The following is a 21,065-nucleotide window of genomic DNA, read 5'->3' on the forward strand; positions in this document are numbered from 1 at the left end:
TAAAGAGAGCTAATTCAGTTTCAATCGATCAAGGATGGACAGAAGCAGCTACACCCAAAGAAAGAACACTGGGAAATGAATATAAACTGCTTGCATTTTTGTTTTTCTTCCCGGGTTATTTGTACCTTCTGAATCCAATTCTTCCTGTGCAACAAGAAAACTGTTCGGTTCTGCACACATATATTGTATCCAGGATATACTGTAACCTATTCAACATGTAAAGGACTGCTTGCCATCTGGGGGAGGGGGTGGAGGGAGGGAGGGGAAAAATCGGAACAGAAGTGAATGCAAGAGATAATGCTGTAAAAAATTACCCTGGCATGCATTCTATCAATAAAAAGTTATTAAAAAAAAAAAAAGAAAATGTCCTTATCGGTAGGAAAGTAGGTTTATAGGTTGGCAGTTCTTAATTTCTCTCAGTTACCTTCTTTCGGTATTGATTAGGTCCTAATTTCCCCCATGCTTTTGCTAGCTCATCCTCCTTACAAAACCTTTTTGAATAGATTGTCCAACACCTTGCCATTGTGTTATCTCCAGGACAGGCTAGCTTGATCCAATCCAGCCTTTTGGCGATAAGTCTTTGTTCTCTTTAGGGTAGGGCCATTTCAGCCCGCCCTATAATAAAAAAAAGTCTGGGCTTGTGATGTTAAAATTCAAGTGTGGACGCTCCATATCTACTGCCCAGACTGTGATGTCGAATGAACAGCCTAGTGTTCATCAGCAGAACACGTGTGAGACGGACAATACAAATAGACGGCGGGCTAGAGCAGAAATTGAATAGGAATTGCAAAGCCCTTTTAATGTCTTCATACTTCTCTAACTTTTTGATACCAGTTTTGTGCCGCCTTGCTGTACCTTCTCCCCTTTGTCATCCTCACTCTTGAATCTTGAGTCTTGCCTTTAATTTCTCCTTGAGAAGGATGTCTATACCAATTGGCTGAGGTGACTTCCTCTCCCCTCCCCCTGGTTCTAAACCCTCTGCAATCCATCTTCTGACTTCATTCAAAGAAGCTGCTCTTCCCAAAGTCACCAACGACCCCATTACCAAATCCAATGGCTTTGCTATTACTGTCCTCAATCCTCATCTTCCCAGGCCCTCTGCAGCCTTTAACACTTCTCATGGATACTCTTCTCTCCTGGTTCTTGTGTGTTCTTGTTCTCTTTCTGTCTCTCTTTCTGTGTGTGTCTCTTTGTCTCTCTCTCTCTCTCTCTCTGTCTCTCTCTGTCTCTGTCTCTTTGTCTCTCTCTCTCGTCTCTGTCTTTATCTGTCTCTGTCTCTCTCTCTCTAGCTCTTTCTGTTTCTTCATCTTTATGTCTCTCTGTCTTTGTCTCTGTCTGTCTCTCTCTGTCTCGGTCTCTCTCTCTCTGTCTCTCTCTGTCTCTGTCACTCTCTGTCTCTGTGTCTGTCTCTCTCTCTGTCTCTCTGTGTCTGTCTCTCTCTTGGTCTCTCTGTGTGTCTCTGTCTCTCTGTCTTTGTCTCTGTCTCTCTCTGTGTGTCTCTGTCTTTGTCTCTGTCTCTCTGTGTCTCTGTCTCTGTCCCTGTCTCTGTCTCTTTCTCTCTCTTGGTCCTTTTTGGCTTGAGAATCTGTTTCTGCCCTTGTATACCCAGCACTTTACACAATGTCCGGTCCATACTCAGTGCTTACTAAATGCTTGTTGATTGAATGACTGATTGACTCTCTAGCTGTAAGCCCTAGAACACAAGGGAATTCTGAAAGATTAGAAATGAACATAGTGCATGGAGAGGCACATGGTGGGAGTGGGGAAGCTGCCACATGTAAGAAACAATCACAGGAGCTCCACTGGTTTCCTTCCACTACTACGAGCTCTCTGGGTAGGCCCTGGATGCCCCGTGGAGGAGACGAGTGAGAGCTGTCCGGGAAAGCCGTGTCCCAGTGGATGAGATCGCAGGTCAGTCGGCAAACATTTATTTAGCATCGCTGCACAAGGCCCACGGGAGTAGAGGGGCCATCACCTGGGACAGGGATCCAACTTGTCCTTCCAGGCCCCAGAAAGCAGAACCGGGACTCACTGGAGGAAGTCACCAAGAGATAGAATCTCTGCCACGGTAGGACCTGGCGCTGAGTGCAAGGGATGACCTCAAGGGAGCACATCATCCCTGATTTTGAACCCAAAGGGCCCTGAGAGGCCTCATTTTCCAGATGAGAAAGTTGAGAATTAACGAGGATCAGGGGTCTTGCCCAAGGTCATCGAGCTAGTAAATGACATGGGTCAAATTTCAACTTGGTCTTCTTGACCCCAAGGTTTGCAGCTTATCCGGTGCCCTTCGAGGGCAGAATGGACGGCTCCCTGTTGGACAGCCCCTCCATGGTGGTCCCTGCCAAGGCTGAGATTCCAAGCTTTTGTGTCGCCTTAGGGAGCCTCCGGGAACAGCAACAGTAGGGGATTCTTGGATGGATGGCCTCCCTTCAAGAGCATGGTGCTGGGCCACCCCCTGGTGGCTGTTTGTGAGGACTACACAGCCCGTTTCCTAACTGATTCTGAGCTCCCTCTGATTTTTCAGCGGGGTCTCCTCTGCAAGGGAAGCCCGACCCTCAGAGATCCCTGGGTTCCCAGGGAGGAAGGGGCCCAGGATTTCTCTGGATGGGGCTTGCTGGCGTCCATTGTGCTGCGGAGACTATTAGAAGGATTCATTGGGATTTGGGAACCCCATGAGAGGAAGAGCACTGTTCGGAGTCAGAGGACGCGGCTCTCTTGGATTCTCTGGATTCTGGTCGCTTCCTCAGCTTGGGGGGCTGGACCTCTAAGAGGCCTTCCACTCGTAATGATGATGTTCTGTAAATATGCTTTCTCATTCAGCCATCACAACCACCCTGCGAGGAGGGGGCTCCTCGCATCCCATCATCTTCTCTTTACAGAGGAGGAAACTGGAGAGCCTTGCACTAGTGGTCAGCTGGAACTCATCTATCCAAGTCTCATCCTCTATCTATCGTGTCACCAGAATTCTATGAGCTTGTCGATGCTGAAGGGCCTCCCGGAAGGTGACCAGGATGGGGAAACCATTTTATTTAAGGAAGGAATGAAGGAACATAGGACAGGGAGGTACGTAAGCTGAGAGAGGAAATTCCTCCTTTTGGAAATCTGAAGAGCTCCATGTACAAGAGGATGAGTGAGAAGGAAGCGATGGGATTTTAAAAGGCCGAGGTGAGGAGGGAAAACTTCCTAGACATACCCGGTGCATTAACCAGGAGGGAAGTGATGGAATAGTATATGGGAAGGACAGCCAACAGATCGATTTGGTCAGAATTTCGAGCGCACAAAGCGGAGCCGTGTCTTGTAAGCTCTTATATAGAAAAAGCATTTTTTTAAAATGAGGAACTCGGAAATAGGGCTTGGAAAGGACTTGAGGAAGACACCATTAAGGGGATGAAAAGCTGAGCTTGGTGTAGCAATGTGTGGGCTTGGACGCAGGTAGATCCTGTTTTCAAATTCTGTCTCTGATACTTGCCAGCTACGTGACTAAACAAGTCGCAAGTCTTTTTTGGTCTGTTCTGAAGTGAGAGGGTGTGGAGACTGAATGTAAATCAACACATATTATGTTCACTTTTTTTTTCCTTCTACTTTTTCCTCCCTCATGTTTTTCCCCTTTGGTTTTGATTTTTCTCTCCCAATTTGATTCATAAAGAAATGTGTATTGAAAATTAATGTACATGAGAACCAGAAAAAATAAAACAATATAAAAAATAAATAAAACAAGAGGGCTGGATTAAGCTGACTTTTAAGGTTCCTTCCAGCTCCAAAGGGATGGTTAGACTTGGAGAGGAAAGCATCAATTGAGTGACAAGGTCTGAAGTCAGATTTGCAAAGGGTTGGGAAGTGAAGGAGAAGAGTAATGGGAGGCTCCGAGAGGAGCCAACTTTACAGAGGAAATAGGGAATGATGGGTAGCTCGAGCAGGTGATAGGAATAAGTGAAGGGTTTGTTTTTGCTTTAAAACAGGGGAGACTTGGTTGTATTTATAAGCAGTAAGGTAGGAAGGAGGTTAAAGGATGTGGAGAAAAAGATTGTGAGAGGAAGGAGGAAAGGGAGAAAGGGAGCAAAAGAAAGAGAGAGGGGGGAAAGGAGAGCGAGAGAGGACAATCGTAGAGGCAATCTGTCAGAGACAGGAGAGGATGGGATCGAGAATACAAAGTTTGCCTTGGTGAGAAGTCACTTCTGACCTTTTCATCAGAGATTTCCTTATGAGGTCGGCCCCTTCAGTCTCCCTTCTCTATCCCAATTTCTCTTTGGATGGGGATGGTGCTCCATGATGTCTCAGTTCTCCCCAACAGGAGATGCTGGACAATGGAACGGCCCTGCCACCCTGTGGTCAGAAACCAGACTACAGGCAGCCAAGGCTCCTTTCTGGAGCTGGAAGGCCCAGCTGCCATCATTCTCCTTGGCCCCAGTAGTTCTCCATTAGCATTTAGGTAGTTGGAGATGATTATTGTTATTTTGTTATTATATTGTCGGATACTTTTATTATTATATTTTATCTATTTTATTGTGTTGTCTATTATATTATTTGCATTTAGTGTCATTAATTATATTATACATATTGTTATATGTTATTTTGTTGTTACTACCAGCATTTAGTGACAGAGATTTACAATCTGATCTCTAAGCACTGAAGGGGAAACATGCCATTGCTGCATGTTCAGTATCTGCTGACACAGATCCTTCCCTTATCGCTCTGTGCTTGTAGCCCCCCACCCCCTCCCGGGACCTACTGGACACCACTGTCGCGTGGGGGAGCAAGGAGGGGCGTTTTGGGTCAGGGGCTGCACGGGGTTGTGGCGAGGACCAAAGGAGAGGACGTCTCGGACGAGCCAGCTGTCACGACTGTTAGGCCAGTGCTTTTTCTGTTGTCTCTCCGGCCCTGAGATTTAAGTAGCGCAGGGAACTGGTTGGAACTGCCCCCCCCAAACGCGACTTCTCTGACTCACGTCCTTGGCTGCGGAGGCCATTGAGACGCGGCATTTCCCTAGTCCTGAATGGGGGGTCTCTAATTTCTACAACCGCAACACCCGCGGGAACGACCCCCTTTGTCGGGGAATTCGAGTTCCAGGTAACCCAGATGGAGAAGAGTAAGAACCCAGCAGACTTGTACATGTTACAAATTAGGAATCGTTGATCCACTGAGGTAAAGGTGGGCCGACCGGTCACCTGGTGAGAGGATGATAAAGGGACGATGGCCCCTTCACCCCCACAAGGGTCAGATCAATTCCAGGAGAATGCCCCGGGGTATGAAGGATCTTTGTGAGGACTCGGATGGGGCTGCCGGAGCAGGGCAGTGGAGCTTGGGCACCTCCTCTCTCCCCCATAACAAACTCCTGTTTGGCATTCGGTCCTTTGCCACGTGGCTCCCAGATCCCTCTCAGTCAGCTGAGAACAAGAGCTTTCCTCTCCCTTGTCTTGCCCACGCTATCCCCAAGACACAAGCGTCTGAGCTCAGAGGCCCCCTCTTAGAGGAAGGACTTTCCTGGCCCCCGATTATTGGTGCTTTCCTCAGAAATTGCTTTTTACAGATTTTGTACAAATTCATTTGTATTATCTGATATAACTTGGTTCTCTACCCCACCCTCTGAACATAAGTTCCCTGAGCACGGCTAGTGTCATTTTGTGTCCTGCTTCGCGTGTCCTGGGGAGATTTCCATTTCTCTTTTGCTCTCTGGAGAGATCATTAAAAACTTCCACTGTAGGGAAATCCCCCACCCAAACAATTCTGTAATATTGGGGCAGCTGGGTGGCGCAGTGGATAGAGCACCAACCCTGAAGTCAGGAGGTCCTGAGTTCAAATCTGCCTCAGACACTTCCTAGTTGTGTGACCCCGGGCAAGTCACTTAACTCCAACTGTCTCAGCAAAAAAAAGAAAAGAACAAACCCTTCCTGCTCTCCCCCTGCCTCCTGGGTCTCTGCAGCTCCCCCCTTGCTGAAGAGTTATTATAGGACTGGACCAATGGAAAGAATACTCATAGTAATGAAATTAAGTTTGAAAACATTTCCATTTTTCAAACTTGGGCCGGGCAGGCTGGACAAAATCGCACAGGGGTCTGAGGGGAATCATTGGGCCTGTCCCAGAAGAGGGTCTGGCTTTCCCTGCTCTCGGGGTGGGGCAGAGAACCAAGTTTTACACAAATGAATTAGTCGGGGGCCAGGGAAGTCCTCCCAAGAGGGGGCACCTGAGTTCAGCAAGTTAGGGATTCGGGGATATTGTGGGCAGAGACGGGGGTTCAGCTTGATATTCTGTTGCAGAAGTGGGTGGATGGGGGGAACAACAGTACTGGGGTTGTGGAGAGAGGCAACCACATTTTTTATGTTTAGAACAGAACCAGTTGGTTCCGGGGCTGATCAGCCCAATCCCATGGGGAGACTCAATCGCTCTGGTTCAGGCAGAAGGGGCAAAGGGGCCGAGGGACAGGATGGAGGCCCTGAATGCTGCATCTCTTCCCCCTGGTCAGCAACAGGGAGCAGACCGTCCTCTCCCCCATCTGACACCTACCGGGCGAGCCTTCAGAACCCAGCGCTGCCTGGGGAAGACGCAGGCGATTTAGGAACAACCAGTCGGGTCTGGCACTAGGTGGCAATATTTCCGATCTCTTGCCTTGGTCACTGGCCTGTCTCTCTCCTGCCTTTCTATAGTTTACGCGTCGTCCCCATCAGACTGGGACCCCTCGAAGGCCATTCTCCGTATCCTCAGCCCCCGGAATGCTTGCTCACCATGTCGTAGGCAAGCAGCAAGTGCAGAAGCTCTCACAGGCACCCAAAGGATCCACCCTGCATCTTCTCTACCTGGGACTGGTTCAGGATGCCGGCGCCGTAGGCGCGTCCCCAGATTCTGTGACCGCGTACTTCGATGGTGTACGGGCACACTCCCACACGACCCCAGCCCCTGAAGTCGAGTGTCATCGGTAATTCACCCCAACAGAAAGGTCCTTCGGCCACTGGGCTAGGGGAGGGGAGGGGAGAGATGGGCGAGACCCCCCAGGCAGCTTGCAACTTTTTCTTTTTCTGGTTTAATTTTTTACAAGATTCATTTATTAACTATGATACATGTCACATAAGGCCTGTTCAGTTTTTACACCATTCCCATTGAGACAAGTACAATACTTTGTAGCAAATACATGATTTCAAAACAAAACAAAAAACCAGAACTGGAAAAAAAAAAATGACCTCAGCTGGAGATGTCTGTCGCAGAGCATTTATAGCTGACCATGCACGAATTGCTTTTTTAGGTCTGAAAAAAACATGGTGTAAAAAATTTCTTTGGGGGCAGGGAGCAGCAAACATTCCTAACACCACTAACTAAGGGTTGTACTGGGTTACGTCCCTAACGATACAACGAAATAACCGGGATACTTTTCTTTACATACAGTTCTCCATGTTTGCTGAGACATTGAATCTGGGCACACGGCTGGACTAACACATTTTAATACCATTTAGTATGCTTGTTTTCTTGTGAAAACTCAAAATGTGTTAATTCGACACATATAAAGATCATTTAACATGTGAAAAATACTAGTACCAGAAAAATAAGTCGGCGGCAGCACTATTCCAAAGATTCAAACGAGTTTTATTCCCATACAATCTTGAGACAGGTTTTTTTTTTTTTTTTTTAAATGTACACAGGGAAGTTTGAAGATCTTTTCTTTACGGAAAACAATAACTTAGGCCGTCTTGACTACATTGAATGGGAAACATCTCTGCTCAATATGAGGGGGGCAGGTGGCGAGAGGGCATGGACCCGGGGAGGCAGTGATCACACCTGGGACCTTTGGGCTACAGGGAGCACGGATGTGACTAAGAGGGGATGAGGACGAAAAGGATGGTAAGAAGCACCAGAAGGGAAGGCCCTCAATCAGCAGGATGCGCCAGCCACTTCCTCCCACCTGCATCCTTCTCACACGATTCAAACAAAAGGCAATCTTTTCGGACATGATTTTAAAGAGTATTCTGGAATTACACTGGGGGAGGGCCCATCTCTACACTTTCTCCTGTTTAAAGAATGTTAAGAGCAAGAAAAGCCAGCAGATGCTGAGCAATCTCCTCCCCCTGCCCTAGAACCCTCACGGACCCAGTCGGGAGCTTGGGCTCAGTGCCTCCAAGGCCCCTCTCAGCTCTCGATCTTGCATTCCCCCAGACTGAAATCGTCTCCATCTTGGCTTCCGGGAGTTCTAGAGACGGGCAGCAGGGGCCTGGGGGGACCAAACCCCAAATCTGAGGGAAGGGAAAAGTGGACAGACCAGTCTAGTTCAGAACCACCATGCCAACATGGGATAAGAGCAAAGGGGCTATTAAGTCGCCCAAGCCCAGCTTCCCAAGGGAGGGGGGTATGTATGTGTGTGTGTTTGGGGGGGGGGGGTGTCACTGAATCCACTGCTGGACATCAAGTGCCACACATGCAGGAGTTGGGCAAGCCCTGCAACCTCAGGGGCCTCAGTTTCCCTATTTGTAAAGGAGAGACAATTTCTAAGGTACCCTCTAGAGGTACCCTCTAATCATCTATAAATCTAGGGAGTGAAAACAAAGCACTGAATCAGACCGGCATTCCAGGCCTGGATCTATCAGCAGGAAGTTGGTGGATCATGGGAAAGTCCCTTAACTCCTCCAAGGCTTTTTATTTCCTTATTTCTAAAATGGGGACAAGGATGCTCGGCGTGGTCTGCCTGGCCATGGGAAGGGTTGAAGATTGGGATCATAAAGCACTAAAGGTGGGCCTGGCCTTGATCCCCCAACCCCATGGCTTCCCTGGTGCTAGGGAAACCCCAAACCCTGGCTAGTCTTTGCACAGTTGTCCAAAGCTACCCCCACATGCTGGAGCGAATGGATCTTAGTTGAGAAGGTTCGACCCCCGTGCACTGGGATGGGTTCTGTTTGGGTTATTTCTGAATGCTGGGGCTTGGACGTGCAGTCAGAGTGGGGCCTGGAGCCAGGGGGCTGGGAGGGGAGCTTTTTGGCCTTCCCTTCTCGCCCCCAGCTCCTCTCCTTCAGAGATGTTGGGAACTGGTCTCTCCTTCAATCAAGCGTGGCCCTGCACGAGAAAGGGGCAAGGGGGAATGGGGACGCGTGATGACACAATGCGACCTTGTCACCCAAGGCCACGGGGAAGCTACATCTGCGGGGTCCTGGGGGGAGGGGAAGGCCCCGGGCTTCCAGCACCTCTTCCTGGGGGTGCCCCCCACCCCACTACGCTTGCCTCAAAGCTCAATGAGGAGCTGGCCCCGCACGGAGACCTTAGGCCAAAAGTGCCAGAGCAGTGGATGAAGGCACAGAGAGAACAGAGACTGGAGCTAGCAGGCCCTTCCTCCCACCCACCCTAGAAGAGTGAAGGGGTGGGGGAGGGGCCAAAGCAGCGACCCCCCCCCAGTACCCCAAGACAAAGCCCCCCATGCTGACAACGCCCCACCCATCTGACCTGTCCATTTTCTTGAGGAATAAGGCTACAGGACTCTAGGAAATGCTTCTTCTGAGCACCGTATGCCACGGGTGGGCAGTTACTGCAGCAGCCGACTCCCCCAGACCACCCTACCCGCCCCGCGCCACAGATCCTGGCTTCCTAAAGTGCAAAGACAACATGCGGCCCTGGCGGCCACCCCGCCCCTGCCTGCGCATAGATGGTGCTGGGGAAGGGGGTGCGGGAGGCCGCTGGGGGGCCCAGGGACTTCTTACCCAGGGCCAGCGTGCTCAGGGCGCCCCGAGAGGAGGCTGGGGTGCTTCGCGACATCCTGAGCCCCAGGCTTCCACCATGAGCTGGCACCAGGCCATTAGTGTTAAAGGTGGCGCGAGGAGCCGCGGCCAGAGGGGCTGGTGCCTGGGTGCTACCTCCCAGGGAGAGGGGTGGGAGTCCCCCGGCCGCGTCAGGCCAGAGCAGCCCATCTCCACTGTAGTGTTTGGGGGTCCCCTCCCCCACCTCCCATGCACACATGGCATCAGAGGAGCGAGTCCGGCCCAGGCCCGATGGGGCTGCTCGGCGCCGAGGTCCCAGCTAGGGCGCTGGCACCGTGGGCCCGAGGCAGGGGCCCCTGTAGTCTCCATGCCCTTGGGAGCTGTGGAACCCAAAGTCGAGGTCTCTCTGTGTTTTTTCCCTGGTGTCTTAAAAAATTCATTTCCAGTGTTCTTTGTTCCAAAGGCGGGTCGCTACCACGGACTAGGACCTAGTGAAGTCAGATCCGCGTGGCCGTTTCTCTGCCCTTTGTCCGGACCGGCCGAGCTCTTGCCTTCAGAACCCCGGAGTTCTGGCAAGACCACACTTCCTTACAGCACAGGAAAGGACATGGAGTTGGGGAGAAAAAAGGGAGAAAGGAATTGCTCTCCAGGGTCTCAGGCTTTGCTCAGGGACGAGCCCAGAGTTCTGTACAAGCGGTCAGGCCGAGCGACCCAAAAAGCGGCTCGCAGACAGCCCATCGGCACCGACTACTGCCGGGGGTCCCTCTGAGCCAAAGTCAGCGTGGTGTCAAAGGTCAGTCCGGCCCCTGCCCAGCACGCTGCCCTCCTGGCTGAGGTCGGTGAGATGGGGAGAGGGGAGAAGTCGCCCCATCCTCCCTGGAGGCCGAGCCTCGGTTCTCCTCGACGCCCAAGGCTCCTCCAGCCCGGATCGATGTCCCCCCGCAGCCGGCTCTCTACAGGGTGTGCTCCGCCTGAAGCTGGGGCGGGAGGGGGGGCTGTAGGGGGGACTGAGGCGTGGGAGGAGGCGACTGGGGGGGGGATGGCTGACTCAGGACAGGGGTGGAGGTGAGGAAGGGGAGGGCGGGAGCCACCGAGGAGGGGGAGCTGGGCATGGCCCCGGCAGGCTCGCCGATGGGTCGATTGTAGAAAAAGAAGGGGCACTGCTGGATGAAGAGTTCAATGATTGTCTGATAGGTCCGTGTGGCCGTGAGGGCGTCCATGGTGCTAAAGTCCGGTCTCATCAAGGTGGGCCAGAAGCAGATGGACAAGTTCTCACTTGTCATGAGATTCACCTTGTTGTTGTGACTGACCCTGCAAAGGACACAAAGCCGTGGTCAGTACTCCTGGCGGCGAACAAAGCGCAGCACTCCGCAGGAGGGAGAAACGAGCCCTTCTGTTCTCACCCCCGAGGAAGCACAAACCTGTCCTAGGGGTTGGAGGCACCTGGGGGAAAACAAGCTCCTGCCATTCTCTGACCTGGGAAGCCCTGGTTTGGGCGGCCGCCCTCTCCCTCCCGGGGAGCCACCAGGCTCCCCTCGGCTCTGAACTCGGCTCTTGTGCTCCCTAGCGGGCCGAGAAATCCCAAAGAGCGCCAACGAAAATTCGCCATCCTGGACCCCAGACTCGGAGTCGCAGGCTGAGTGCTTGGGAACCAGCACTTCTCGGGAGCCAGGATGGTGAACGTGAAGCAGATGATACAGAGCTGGTTTAGGTGACTGGCCCCGGGCAGCTCGGGGCCTCAGGAGAGATCAACTAGGACGTTCTTAAGCCCCTGGAACCTTGGGATATCTGAGGGAGCCGAGTCCTGAACCTCAGGGGTGATCCAGAATTCTCCAACACAGGCGCACGTAAACTACCGGCCAGGATGACAGAACGGAGGATACCGATTCCAGCCAGTATGAAGAACAGGCAAAATATTGGGTGAGCTGCACAGGATGTCCAATATCTGCCTTTTGGCTAAGGCCAAGCAGCTGTTATCGCTAGTGACAGTGTGGTCTGATACATGATGGAGAGAGCAGCTGAAAAAGTGCTTTTCTTCTCCCTGGTTATCTGACAGAATGAAACCTTCCTTTTATAAGAATAGGAACTTACATATGAAAAAAGGCAGTGGGGGGGTCTGAAGGAGGAAGGAAAATTCTAATGGGTGCAGAGGAAGATGACAAGAAGGGCCACTGAAAACCTGGAGCTAAATCAAAGCAATAAGGCTCTTCCAAAGGATCAGGGAGCTGGGCCCCCTAGGGAGGGAGCAGCCCCTCAGCCTGCCAAGAACCACCAAGTGGCTCTACAGGGACTGTGACGGGAGAAACAGGAAAATGGGGAATGGTGGTGGCCACAGTGGTAGCTCTTTTGATAATAGCAAGAGAGCATGCTGGTCTCCTGGGGAAGGCGGAGAACACCACAAAATTGTCAAGCTGGACGGGTACGGGAAATACTTTTGGTCATTCACATAGGTGGGAAGACCTGATTTCAAACCCAACCTTAGACACTTACTTAGACTCTGGGCAAAGTCACTTACTGCTGTCTGCCTCAGTTTTCACAGCTATGAGGTGGGGATGACAATAGTATCTAGTCCCAGAGTGGTTGTAAGGATCAAATGGCATGATTACTTGTACAAAGGAGACACTTAATAAATTCATGTTTCCTGTTCCCTTTTTCAGAGTGAACCAAGAAAGCACTATAAAGAATTGGGAAGTCCTGGAAGACAGACCAGAAACCCTATGTGGTATTTTCAACCGACTGCTACTGGTTGAAGGCCACGACAGATTCGGAGCAGGAAAAATCACTAGTGAGAGCATATATACAGTGCTTTAATATTTGCAAAAAATTCTACAAATAGGATCTCATCAGAGCCATACAGTAGCCCCTAAGACATGATGGTTGGGATCATCCTATTTTTAGAGAAGGAAACTGAGGTGAAGTGGCTTGTCCAGGGATTAAGTGTCTGAGGCAGGGCTGGAGTCTGGGATCATCTCGAATCTATGTCCAAGGCCTTGTCTACTGCTCTCCCTTGGAAACAGAAAACTCTTAGGAAATCAGAATCTCAAAAAGTAGCTGTGGAGGCAGACCAGTAAAGGAAGCAAGGAGGCCCATAAGCACAGATGTCTGTGCACAAGAACAATGAGAGGCTCTAAAGCAGAGGAGGCTCATTATCGTAGCCTCAGTGGGATCAGATCCACAAGGGCCCAAGAAAGGGACTGAACATCCAAGATGGGCAGTGGCAGGCACACGAGCACGAGCGAGACCCAGCGCTGAAGCAACAGAAGAATCTCTGTGTCAGGAGAGGGTATGGATTCCTCGGGAATCCCAAAGGAGCAGTGCGCCTGGCCTGGGGGTGTGCCTGTGCCCGGATTTCTGCCTTGCCCTGGGGTATCCGATCCTTCAGGAGGACTCTGGACCCAATTCTCATGAAGGAGGATGAAGCAGAAATGGTGGCAGCGGACAAGTGACCAGCGGGTGATGGAAAAAGAGATGAAAGCTGGTCAAGACCGAGCCACAGCCCACGTGTTTAGAGACAAGATTTCAAAGGAGTAAGAGGAGGGCCAGGGGGACCCCATGATCCAAAATGCCAGGGAAGTCTCACTGCAAGATTGCAAAGGCAGTGAGACGATTCTAAAGGCTTGGTCTGGGAAGGCCCTAGACAGCAGCCACTGTTTGAGTCCTATGGGTTTCCTTCACTGTGTGGGGGCCTCGTCCTGAGCAGCCTTTGGGTTGTCAGAGTCTGCGCTCGCTGGGGTCATCTAGGTTCTGTGAGCTCCAAGAGTGGGGAACAAAGGCTGTCTCAATAATGCTCTGGGTGACTGAAGAGGATTCAAGCCACCCAAAGGGCTGCAGAGTGACCCTTTTGGAACAGGGTGGAAGTCACTCAAAGGCAGCTTTGGGCAGCACAGGCCACGCCAGGCCAACTTCATGGGTCAAGGAGAATCTCTCCTGGAAGCCTTAGGGACAAGGTGCCAGGAAGTGTGGGCCTGGCTGGACCAGAGGACCTATGGAGGGTCCTGGGGTCCTGCTTGGCTCCTCTCACTGACTGAGATGAAAGCACCGAGGCTGCAGTTACACAAAGCCAGGAAGGACAGGTTAGGATCTCCAAGCTCCTCAGTAGCTATACCAACAGCCAAATTGAGGAAGATGAAATCTAGCAGCTATAAATGTGAATTCTTCTACTTGGATTAAAAAAAAAACTACTTTCTTGCAAGGGCTTATATCCCAAAGAGATACTAAAGAAGGGAAAGGAACTGTATGTGCCAAAATGTTTGTGGCAGCCCTGTTTGTAATGGCTAGAAACTGGAAATTGAATGGATGCCCATCAATTGAAGAATGGCTGAATAAATTGTGGTATATGAATATTATGGAATATTATTATTCTGTAAGAAATGACCAGTAGGATGAATACAGAGAGTCTTGGAGAGACTTACATGAACTGATGCTAAGTGAAATGAGCAGAACCAGGAGATCATTATACACTTCAACAACGACACTATATGAGGATGTATTCTGATGAAAGTGGATTTCTTTGACAAAGAGACCTAACTCCGTTTCAATTGATAAATGATGGACAGAAGCAGCTACACCCAAAGAAACAACACTGGGAAATGAATGTAAACTATTTGCATTTTTGTTTTTCTTCCCGGGTTATTTCTACCTTCTGAATCCAATTCTCGCTGTGCAACAAGAAAACTGTTCGGTTCTGCAAACATATATTGTATCTAGGATATACTGCAACATATTTAACATATATAGGACTGCTTGCCATCTAGGGGTGGGGATGGAGGGAGGGAGGGGAAAAATCAGAACAGAAGCGAGTGCAAGGGATAATGTTGTAAAAAAATTACCCTGGCATGGGTTCTGTCAATAAAAAGTTATTATTTAAAAAAAAAAAAAAAAAAAAAAAAGAGTAAGCCAGAGGCATAAACCATGGCTCAAGAGGTGTTTGAAACAATTGGGAGGTCTGCATGGACCACCAGCTCAAAGGTCACCACCAGTGGCCAGGTCCCTAGCTACTTGAGGCATCAAGTGTTTAGGCCAGGGGCCGTGCCCATGCGCTGGCCTGTGCCCTAGTGAGATGCCATTTTTGGAGAAGCAGGTTCAGTCTGCTGACTGAAGGACACTGATCAGCTGCTGAATGTCCAGAGATCAGCCAAGAGAACGCAGAGGTGCTTCAGAGGATGCTGTATGAGGAATGAGGGGAAAAAACCTTGCACGTCTGGCCTGAAAAAGAGAAACTTCCAAGGGCTGGGGTCTAACCTGGAGGAACCGAAGGCCGGTCCCTGGAACAGAACGTAGACTCGTCCTGCTGGGGCCTAGAGAACAGTGACTGAGCTTCATGGAGAAGCTGCCCATACTGACTACAGGGCCCAGAAGGCCCCAGTGGCAGCCCCCACAGGAGGGCTTATGAAAGGACTTGTGCTCAGGCAAGGGTCTCCTCTACTCTGAGATTGGGGACAGAACACCCTGTTCCTATTCTGGAAGCTCCTCCACAACCTCCAGGAAAGGGGGCTCCACACGCTGTTGAGGTCGCTCCATCCTCTATCGCCTCTGTGGACAGAGGGAATTCTGACCACTCGGGATGGCAGGCCAGCATCCCCCATCCATCCAAGGAAGCTAGTTGGGCTTGATCAAGAGCGAGCCCCATTCTGAATCACAGAGATTCTCTGACTGATCGCAGACACAGGCAAATCTCTTAATGTTGAGGCAAAGTGAGCTCTTGACCACTGAGACACAGCACACTTTCACCCCCAACCTGAGACTAAAATTCTGATAAACCAAACTTCCCAGGAGCCAGCCAGTATCACCCAACAGACAGTGTCCGGGGTGGGTCCTGGGCCCAACACCCACTCTCTGTGACCAAGGAGAGGCATTCTAGCTTTTGCATCTCAGTTTTCTCTTCCACCGAATCTGGAAAATAACATTTCCAAAACCTACCTCACAGGGGTACGTAAGGGAAGCATTTTGGGAAGCAGAAAACCCCTCCACTCCAAGAGCGTCAGTGGTCTATCAATCAGTCAAGAACCACAGGAAAACACTCCGAGTGGGGAAGAGCCAGATGATGAGCACCACCCACGTACTTGTTCAGGTGAGAGATGACATATTTGAAGACTTCATGGTTCTCCTTCGGGAATTTCTTTAACACCTCCTTCAGAGCGTGTAACTTCTGCTCCCGGTCGTTGATTTCTGCCAAAGCAAAAGGAACCAAGGTGGTGAAAGCGCCTCGACGGCAGAGGCCCCCCCCGGGGCAGCTACCAGAAGTGAGGGCGCAGCTTTGCTGGACCTCCCCGGGAAGCTGGGCAGAGGCCGGGGTTTGCTCTCAGATGGGCAGGCGGAGGCTCCCCCAAGCACCATCCACTCATCACGGGATGGAGCCACAGGGCCACTTTGTGTTGGGATCCCTGCCTGGGTCTGACAGCGCTGGAAGCAGCGCTATGGGCTGGGGCTTGCTGGCCACTGCTGCACAATAATGAACGATTCAGGAGCTCTCCCAACTAGAAAGAAAACCATTCTTCCCTCATCACGTTGCCCGGGGAGACGGGGAGATCACATTGTCTTTCAGCCCAGATGAGGAAATTCTCATTCACATGTTGGAAGAATCTCCCCAGAAGGAACATATGGTATTGGGGATCCTGGATGACTTTGAGAGGGAAACATGGAACAGATACAAAGCTCCCTGGTAGTGTGGTTGATAACTACAAAAGAATTCCAATGGAGCACATTAAAAATCTGACCCCTTTTATTCACTGTCCTGGAGGACATCTCTAAAGAGAAAACGGCAGAATGAAAGCTAGAAAGAGGCTGAGAAAGGACGGTCGGGCCGGGCTCATTTGGACAATTTCTTACCATTTGGTATTTTATCCAGGACAACTAGCTTCTATTCTCTATCCTTAGATTTTGGCTTTTTGGGTAATTTGAATATTTTTAATAACAGAAGAAGAGCTAACTAAGCATTATGGTGTGTTAATAGGCACTCAGGTGGGAGCCAGAATACCAGGGTTAACATCTCAATTCTGCCAATGGATTGCTTTGCAGTTTTAGGCAAGGCCCGTCTCCTCTTTGGGGGATGAATTTTAGGTGGACTAGCTCTCATGTGCCATGGACAATCTATTTTTTTTTAAGTTCCGTTGAGCTCTGTCTCTCTGATTTGCAAGGTTCCCCCATCACTCAGATCTAGCTCTGACATTCTCTAATTCTCTCCTGTACTAACTCTTTATATTTGTCTAAACACTGATCACCATCTCTGGTGCCAATCTGAAGTCACTTTTTCAGTTCTAAAAATTGGCCTTTATTTCCTCACTCAGCGATGTGTACAGAAAGCATGCTGTGTTATTGTCACAAACGGTCTATGTTCCCTAATCCCAGCTTGAAATCTAGCTGGAGTAGCTACTCCTCTGGACACTGGACAGGATGTACATGGGGAGGGAAAAGAGAGAAAGGAGGCCTAAAGTGAGAATGCTGTATGAGAAATGGGCGGAAAAAACTTTGTACACCTGGACTGAAAAAGAGGCTTTGGAGTGGCTCCTGGAAGACACACAGCCCCTCCTCCCCACCTACCCCCCAATCTGCCTCTGCACTCACTGTGGGCCTCCACTAGGTCGTTCTGCATGCTGTAGGGTACCAGGGGGTCCGGCAGCTCGGAAAAGAAGCTCTTCATGGCACCTGCCACAGTGTTCACGGTGAAGTCTTTCTCAGCCAGATCCAGGTTGTGGTCTATAAAGAAACAAGAGATGTGCAAACAGCAAGCTCGTACCAGGCTGCTGGGACAGAGGGAAAAGGGCACTGTGCGCCAGGTGTGGGGCAGTCTGAGCCCGCCGAGGAGGGTGACCGATGCATGCAGAGCCGGAGGACAGCAAAGGAGGCAGCCCGTGCCAGGCCGGTCCCCGAAGGACCCATGCGGCCTGCCAAGAGCACTGCCTCTCCAGACCCGGGGCCCACCTTCCTCGGCACTACCAGCCCTGGTGGCCCAGATGCCCAGGGAGGAACCTCTGTGCCCATGTCACCCGGCCAGGGCTTCTGCTGCTTTGTGCTCAAGACCCAGAAGGCAGCGTTTCCAGCCCCCAAATCCTGGGTGCCACCAAGAGGGCCTACACTGGGAACCTGCCCCTACCCCTCAAAGAGACTTCCATCTGCTGGAAAGCAACGGATGCCTCTGTCCTTGCCACCCAAGGTGAAGTCCCCGAGCGCAGGCATTTGGCATGTGCTTCAAGCTGAGAATTCAAGGAAGAGACTGCAGGAGGCAGAGGAGGGGAGGTGGGAGCGCGCTCCCGGCAGAGAAGGGAGAGAACGTGGAGGGGGGACAGAGAGGGGCCGGCCTTCCGGCAGGTCCATGAAGGTGGCAAAGACTCAAACCTGTAGCTTCTGATGCCAAGGCCCCAAGGGCTTTTCCCATCCCACCTGTGCCCCAGCTCGTCCCTTAGTCACTCCGAGGGAGCGTCTTCCATCTGACTTGGGTCAGTGGCTCAGGGACTCAGAAAAATCAATAAATTGGTGTGAAAAAAAGAACCAAGGCTCAGAGTCCACTTCTTACATGCAGGTCTTAAGTTATTCCATTTCCGTGACAAGCGCGAAGCTTTTTTGGGGGGCAGGAGGCTGTGGAAGGGACAAGCACAATGTGATTTGTCCCAACAGCAGCTCCCACCAGGAGGAGCCTCCTTTCCCAGCCAGTTCACAAGGCCCCAATCCTGTCTATGCCTTTAGACGATACGGGGTCCCTGGGGGGGGGAGGGGGGAGGGCAGAAGAGACCTTGCAACTGAGAGTCCAAGTGTTTCAGAGATGAGGAAGTAGCCCCAGCAAAGGACAGGACCCTGGGGAGGGGAGAGGGGGGGTTTGGAACCCAGTCAGGGGAAGGGAGGATGAACAGGAGGCTCGAGGAGGAGCTCCTTGCATTGCACTCACCCAGCCCAGCACTCCAGGGGGCTAAAGCAAGGCAGCTGAGCCCACACAGGATGCTTTGAGGAGGAAAAGGAAGCAGAGAACACCAGGAGATGATGACATGAGCCAAACCCTGAAGGGAGGGGAGGGGAGGGAGAGAGAGCTGGGCCAGGAAAAGAGACTCGGGGTGATGTGAGAAGGGCAGAAGGGAGCAGTGTGTGGCTGCAGGACCTGCTCACTGCCCTGCCCTCTGGCCTGCCCTTCTGCTGTAAGACACGGCTCGACCAGAGAACTCTGCACAAACGCCTTCCCGTGTCTCCCCGACTCGGTGCCCATCTTTCCCCCTTGCTCCATCTATATTCCCATGCTGTGTTTTCAGCCCGTTCCCACGAAAGCTCTTCACAAGCAGGGATTGTCCCCCTGTCCACACTTGGCACCCCCAGAGCCTGGCACCGTGCTGGCAGCCGGCCAATCAGCCGACAACAAACCTTTATTAAGAGGCAAGAAGAGATTAGATACATGGGGTGACTGAAGTGGTGAGACTGGGGGACAGGAAGGAGGGAATGAGGAAGTTGGGAAGAGGGTAGGATTGGGGGCGCTGGGGGAGGCTGCAGCTCAGGAGAGAGACTGGGGTGCATGTGTAAGATCTGAGAATTCCCCCCCTTAGACATGACGGCCAAACCCACAGAGCTGATGAGATCGCCCTGTGAGATTGCAGAAGAGACGAGGAGCCCTCAGGAGAGAGGTGTTGGGAACCTACAACGAGTAGGGACAACCTGAATAAAGAGCCAGCCAAAGAGTCGCAAGGACAGGAAGAAAGCCAGCACAGAGCAGTGCCTCCCAACCCCAGAACGATGAGAATATCTGTGCAGGAGAAGAAAGTGACCAGCAGTATCCAAGGGCAGGAGCTCAGGAAGAATCCTTGCTAACTTTGGAGAGGGCAGTCCCAGTTGAAAGCCAAACTGCCAAGGGTTTGGAATCAAGAGACAGAAGGAAGTGGGAGTCACGGGGCAAATGTCTCTGAGCATGCATGGTGCTGAGGGCTCCCTCCACAAGGCCAGGCCCTGCCAGAGGCTCCAAGGCCTGGAGACTGGAGCGGGGGGCTCCTTATCTCAGCTGTCTTAGGAGGAGCTCCCCCTAGCAGCATGGCTAAGATGGACTCCATGCTTCTGATAGTCTTGGTCATGTTCATTTCATCAAACTGACCATGACTAAAATTTCTGGACACCCCAGAGACCCTGAGACCCCAAACTGCAGAAGCCCTAGGTCCTCTATTAGATTTCAGCCCGACCACTTGAGATTTCCAAGGTTCAACCCGTAAACATTGTATTCACTGCCATTAGACAGGCTTGCCTGCACCTGTGGATCTGAGCCAGTCCTCAAGGATGTGGACAACATGACCTCACGTCACGAGCATGCTCTCAGTGCCCATCATCATCACCGCCTCCTTGGTCCTGGAGCTCTAGGGCACCCACTCAGCCTGGGGAAGGACTTCATCATTTTCTATGGGAGGATCTGGGCCGGAAGAGAGGCAGCCCCTGCCCACAGAAGTGTTTGGTCACTAGATTCCAGTCCCAGCGAGTTTACTTTTAATTTATATTGCTTTGAATCCACAAACCTTACCTTGATCAAACTGCCTCTGAAGGCTCTCCATCTCAGATTTATTTCCGCTCACTCTGTAGATGCCTTCCGTACTCAGCCCTGGGGGAGAAAGTCAATCGGTTACTATGGCATTCCAGCAGTGCGGGGCAGCCCAAAGGAGGAGCTGGCAGGTCAGGAGCATCATCAGACCCGGTCAGGCTGTTCTGCCCATGGGCAGTTACCAGCTTCTGCTCAATGTCCTCTGTAAACTAGAGTTAACTATCACACTAACTACTTCACAAGGTCATTGAAGGGGTGCAAACTACTGTAGAGAGTTAAAGAAGCTTGCTCAAGACACGGGGAAAACCAAAGGGAGAAATCCAAATTCACATGGTCTCCATTGGGTTCCTGCTTGGATAGCTCCATCAACCTTTGTTCTTGGAGTGGCTGATGAGCCCACTCCCACCCCCTTTCCCCCTTTGAGCTGCTAATGCACAAGACCATCTAATGTTACAACCACTGCCCAGAGGAAAGCTCAGCTGCTGCTGGGAGGCTCAGAACCTGGAGTCAATCTCCAGTCTCCGAGAGACAAGTGTCATCACTTTAAATCACAACAAAGCCTGAATTAGGCAAGATAAAAGCCAGGGGCTGGCTGGCTCTGGTGCACTATGCTCCCTCCCCCAACCATTCCGATGGCAGGTGGGATCTCAAGCACAGACCACTTGTAGACCACAGCCGAAGTCATCAATTTCTTGGCTTAAAAGCTTTTAATTGCTCATGGGACAGGCCTAGCTTCAGAGACTGGTTTCACCCCAGAGAAAACAAGGGTTAATGGAACAGCCCTTGAAAGGACAGCATACAGCCACCAGCCCTGACTCTAAAGGAGCTGGCTCGCACTGGGTGAGCAATGAGTGCTGGGAACCTCGGATCCAATGCTGTCGACCAGCCCTCCCGGGTCTGGG

The 21,065-nt window shown here is 51.3% G+C and overlaps 1 protein-coding gene across 1 annotated transcript in view; it reads right to left on the reverse strand.

The window, feature by feature from the left end:
* Window positions 1-7,551: 7,551 nt before the first annotated feature.
* ARHGAP35 (Rho GTPase activating protein 35) overlaps window positions 7,552-21,065 on the reverse strand; it is a 136,426-nt gene continuing 122,912 nt past the window's right edge. The window contains 4 exon segments of the mRNA XM_051989308.1: window positions 7,552-10,976; window positions 15,728-15,833; window positions 17,229-17,360; window positions 20,146-20,223. Coding sequence (XP_051845268.1) covers window positions 10,619-10,976; window positions 15,728-15,833; window positions 17,229-17,360; window positions 20,146-20,223 — 674 coding nt within the window. The 3' untranslated portion in view covers window positions 7,552-10,618.

Source organism: Antechinus flavipes, chromosome 3 (genome assembly GCF_016432865.1).
Source record: "Antechinus flavipes isolate AdamAnt ecotype Samford, QLD, Australia chromosome 3, AdamAnt_v2, whole genome shotgun sequence".
Classification (NCBI taxonomy): Eukaryota; Metazoa; Chordata; class Mammalia; order Dasyuromorphia; family Dasyuridae; genus Antechinus; species Antechinus flavipes.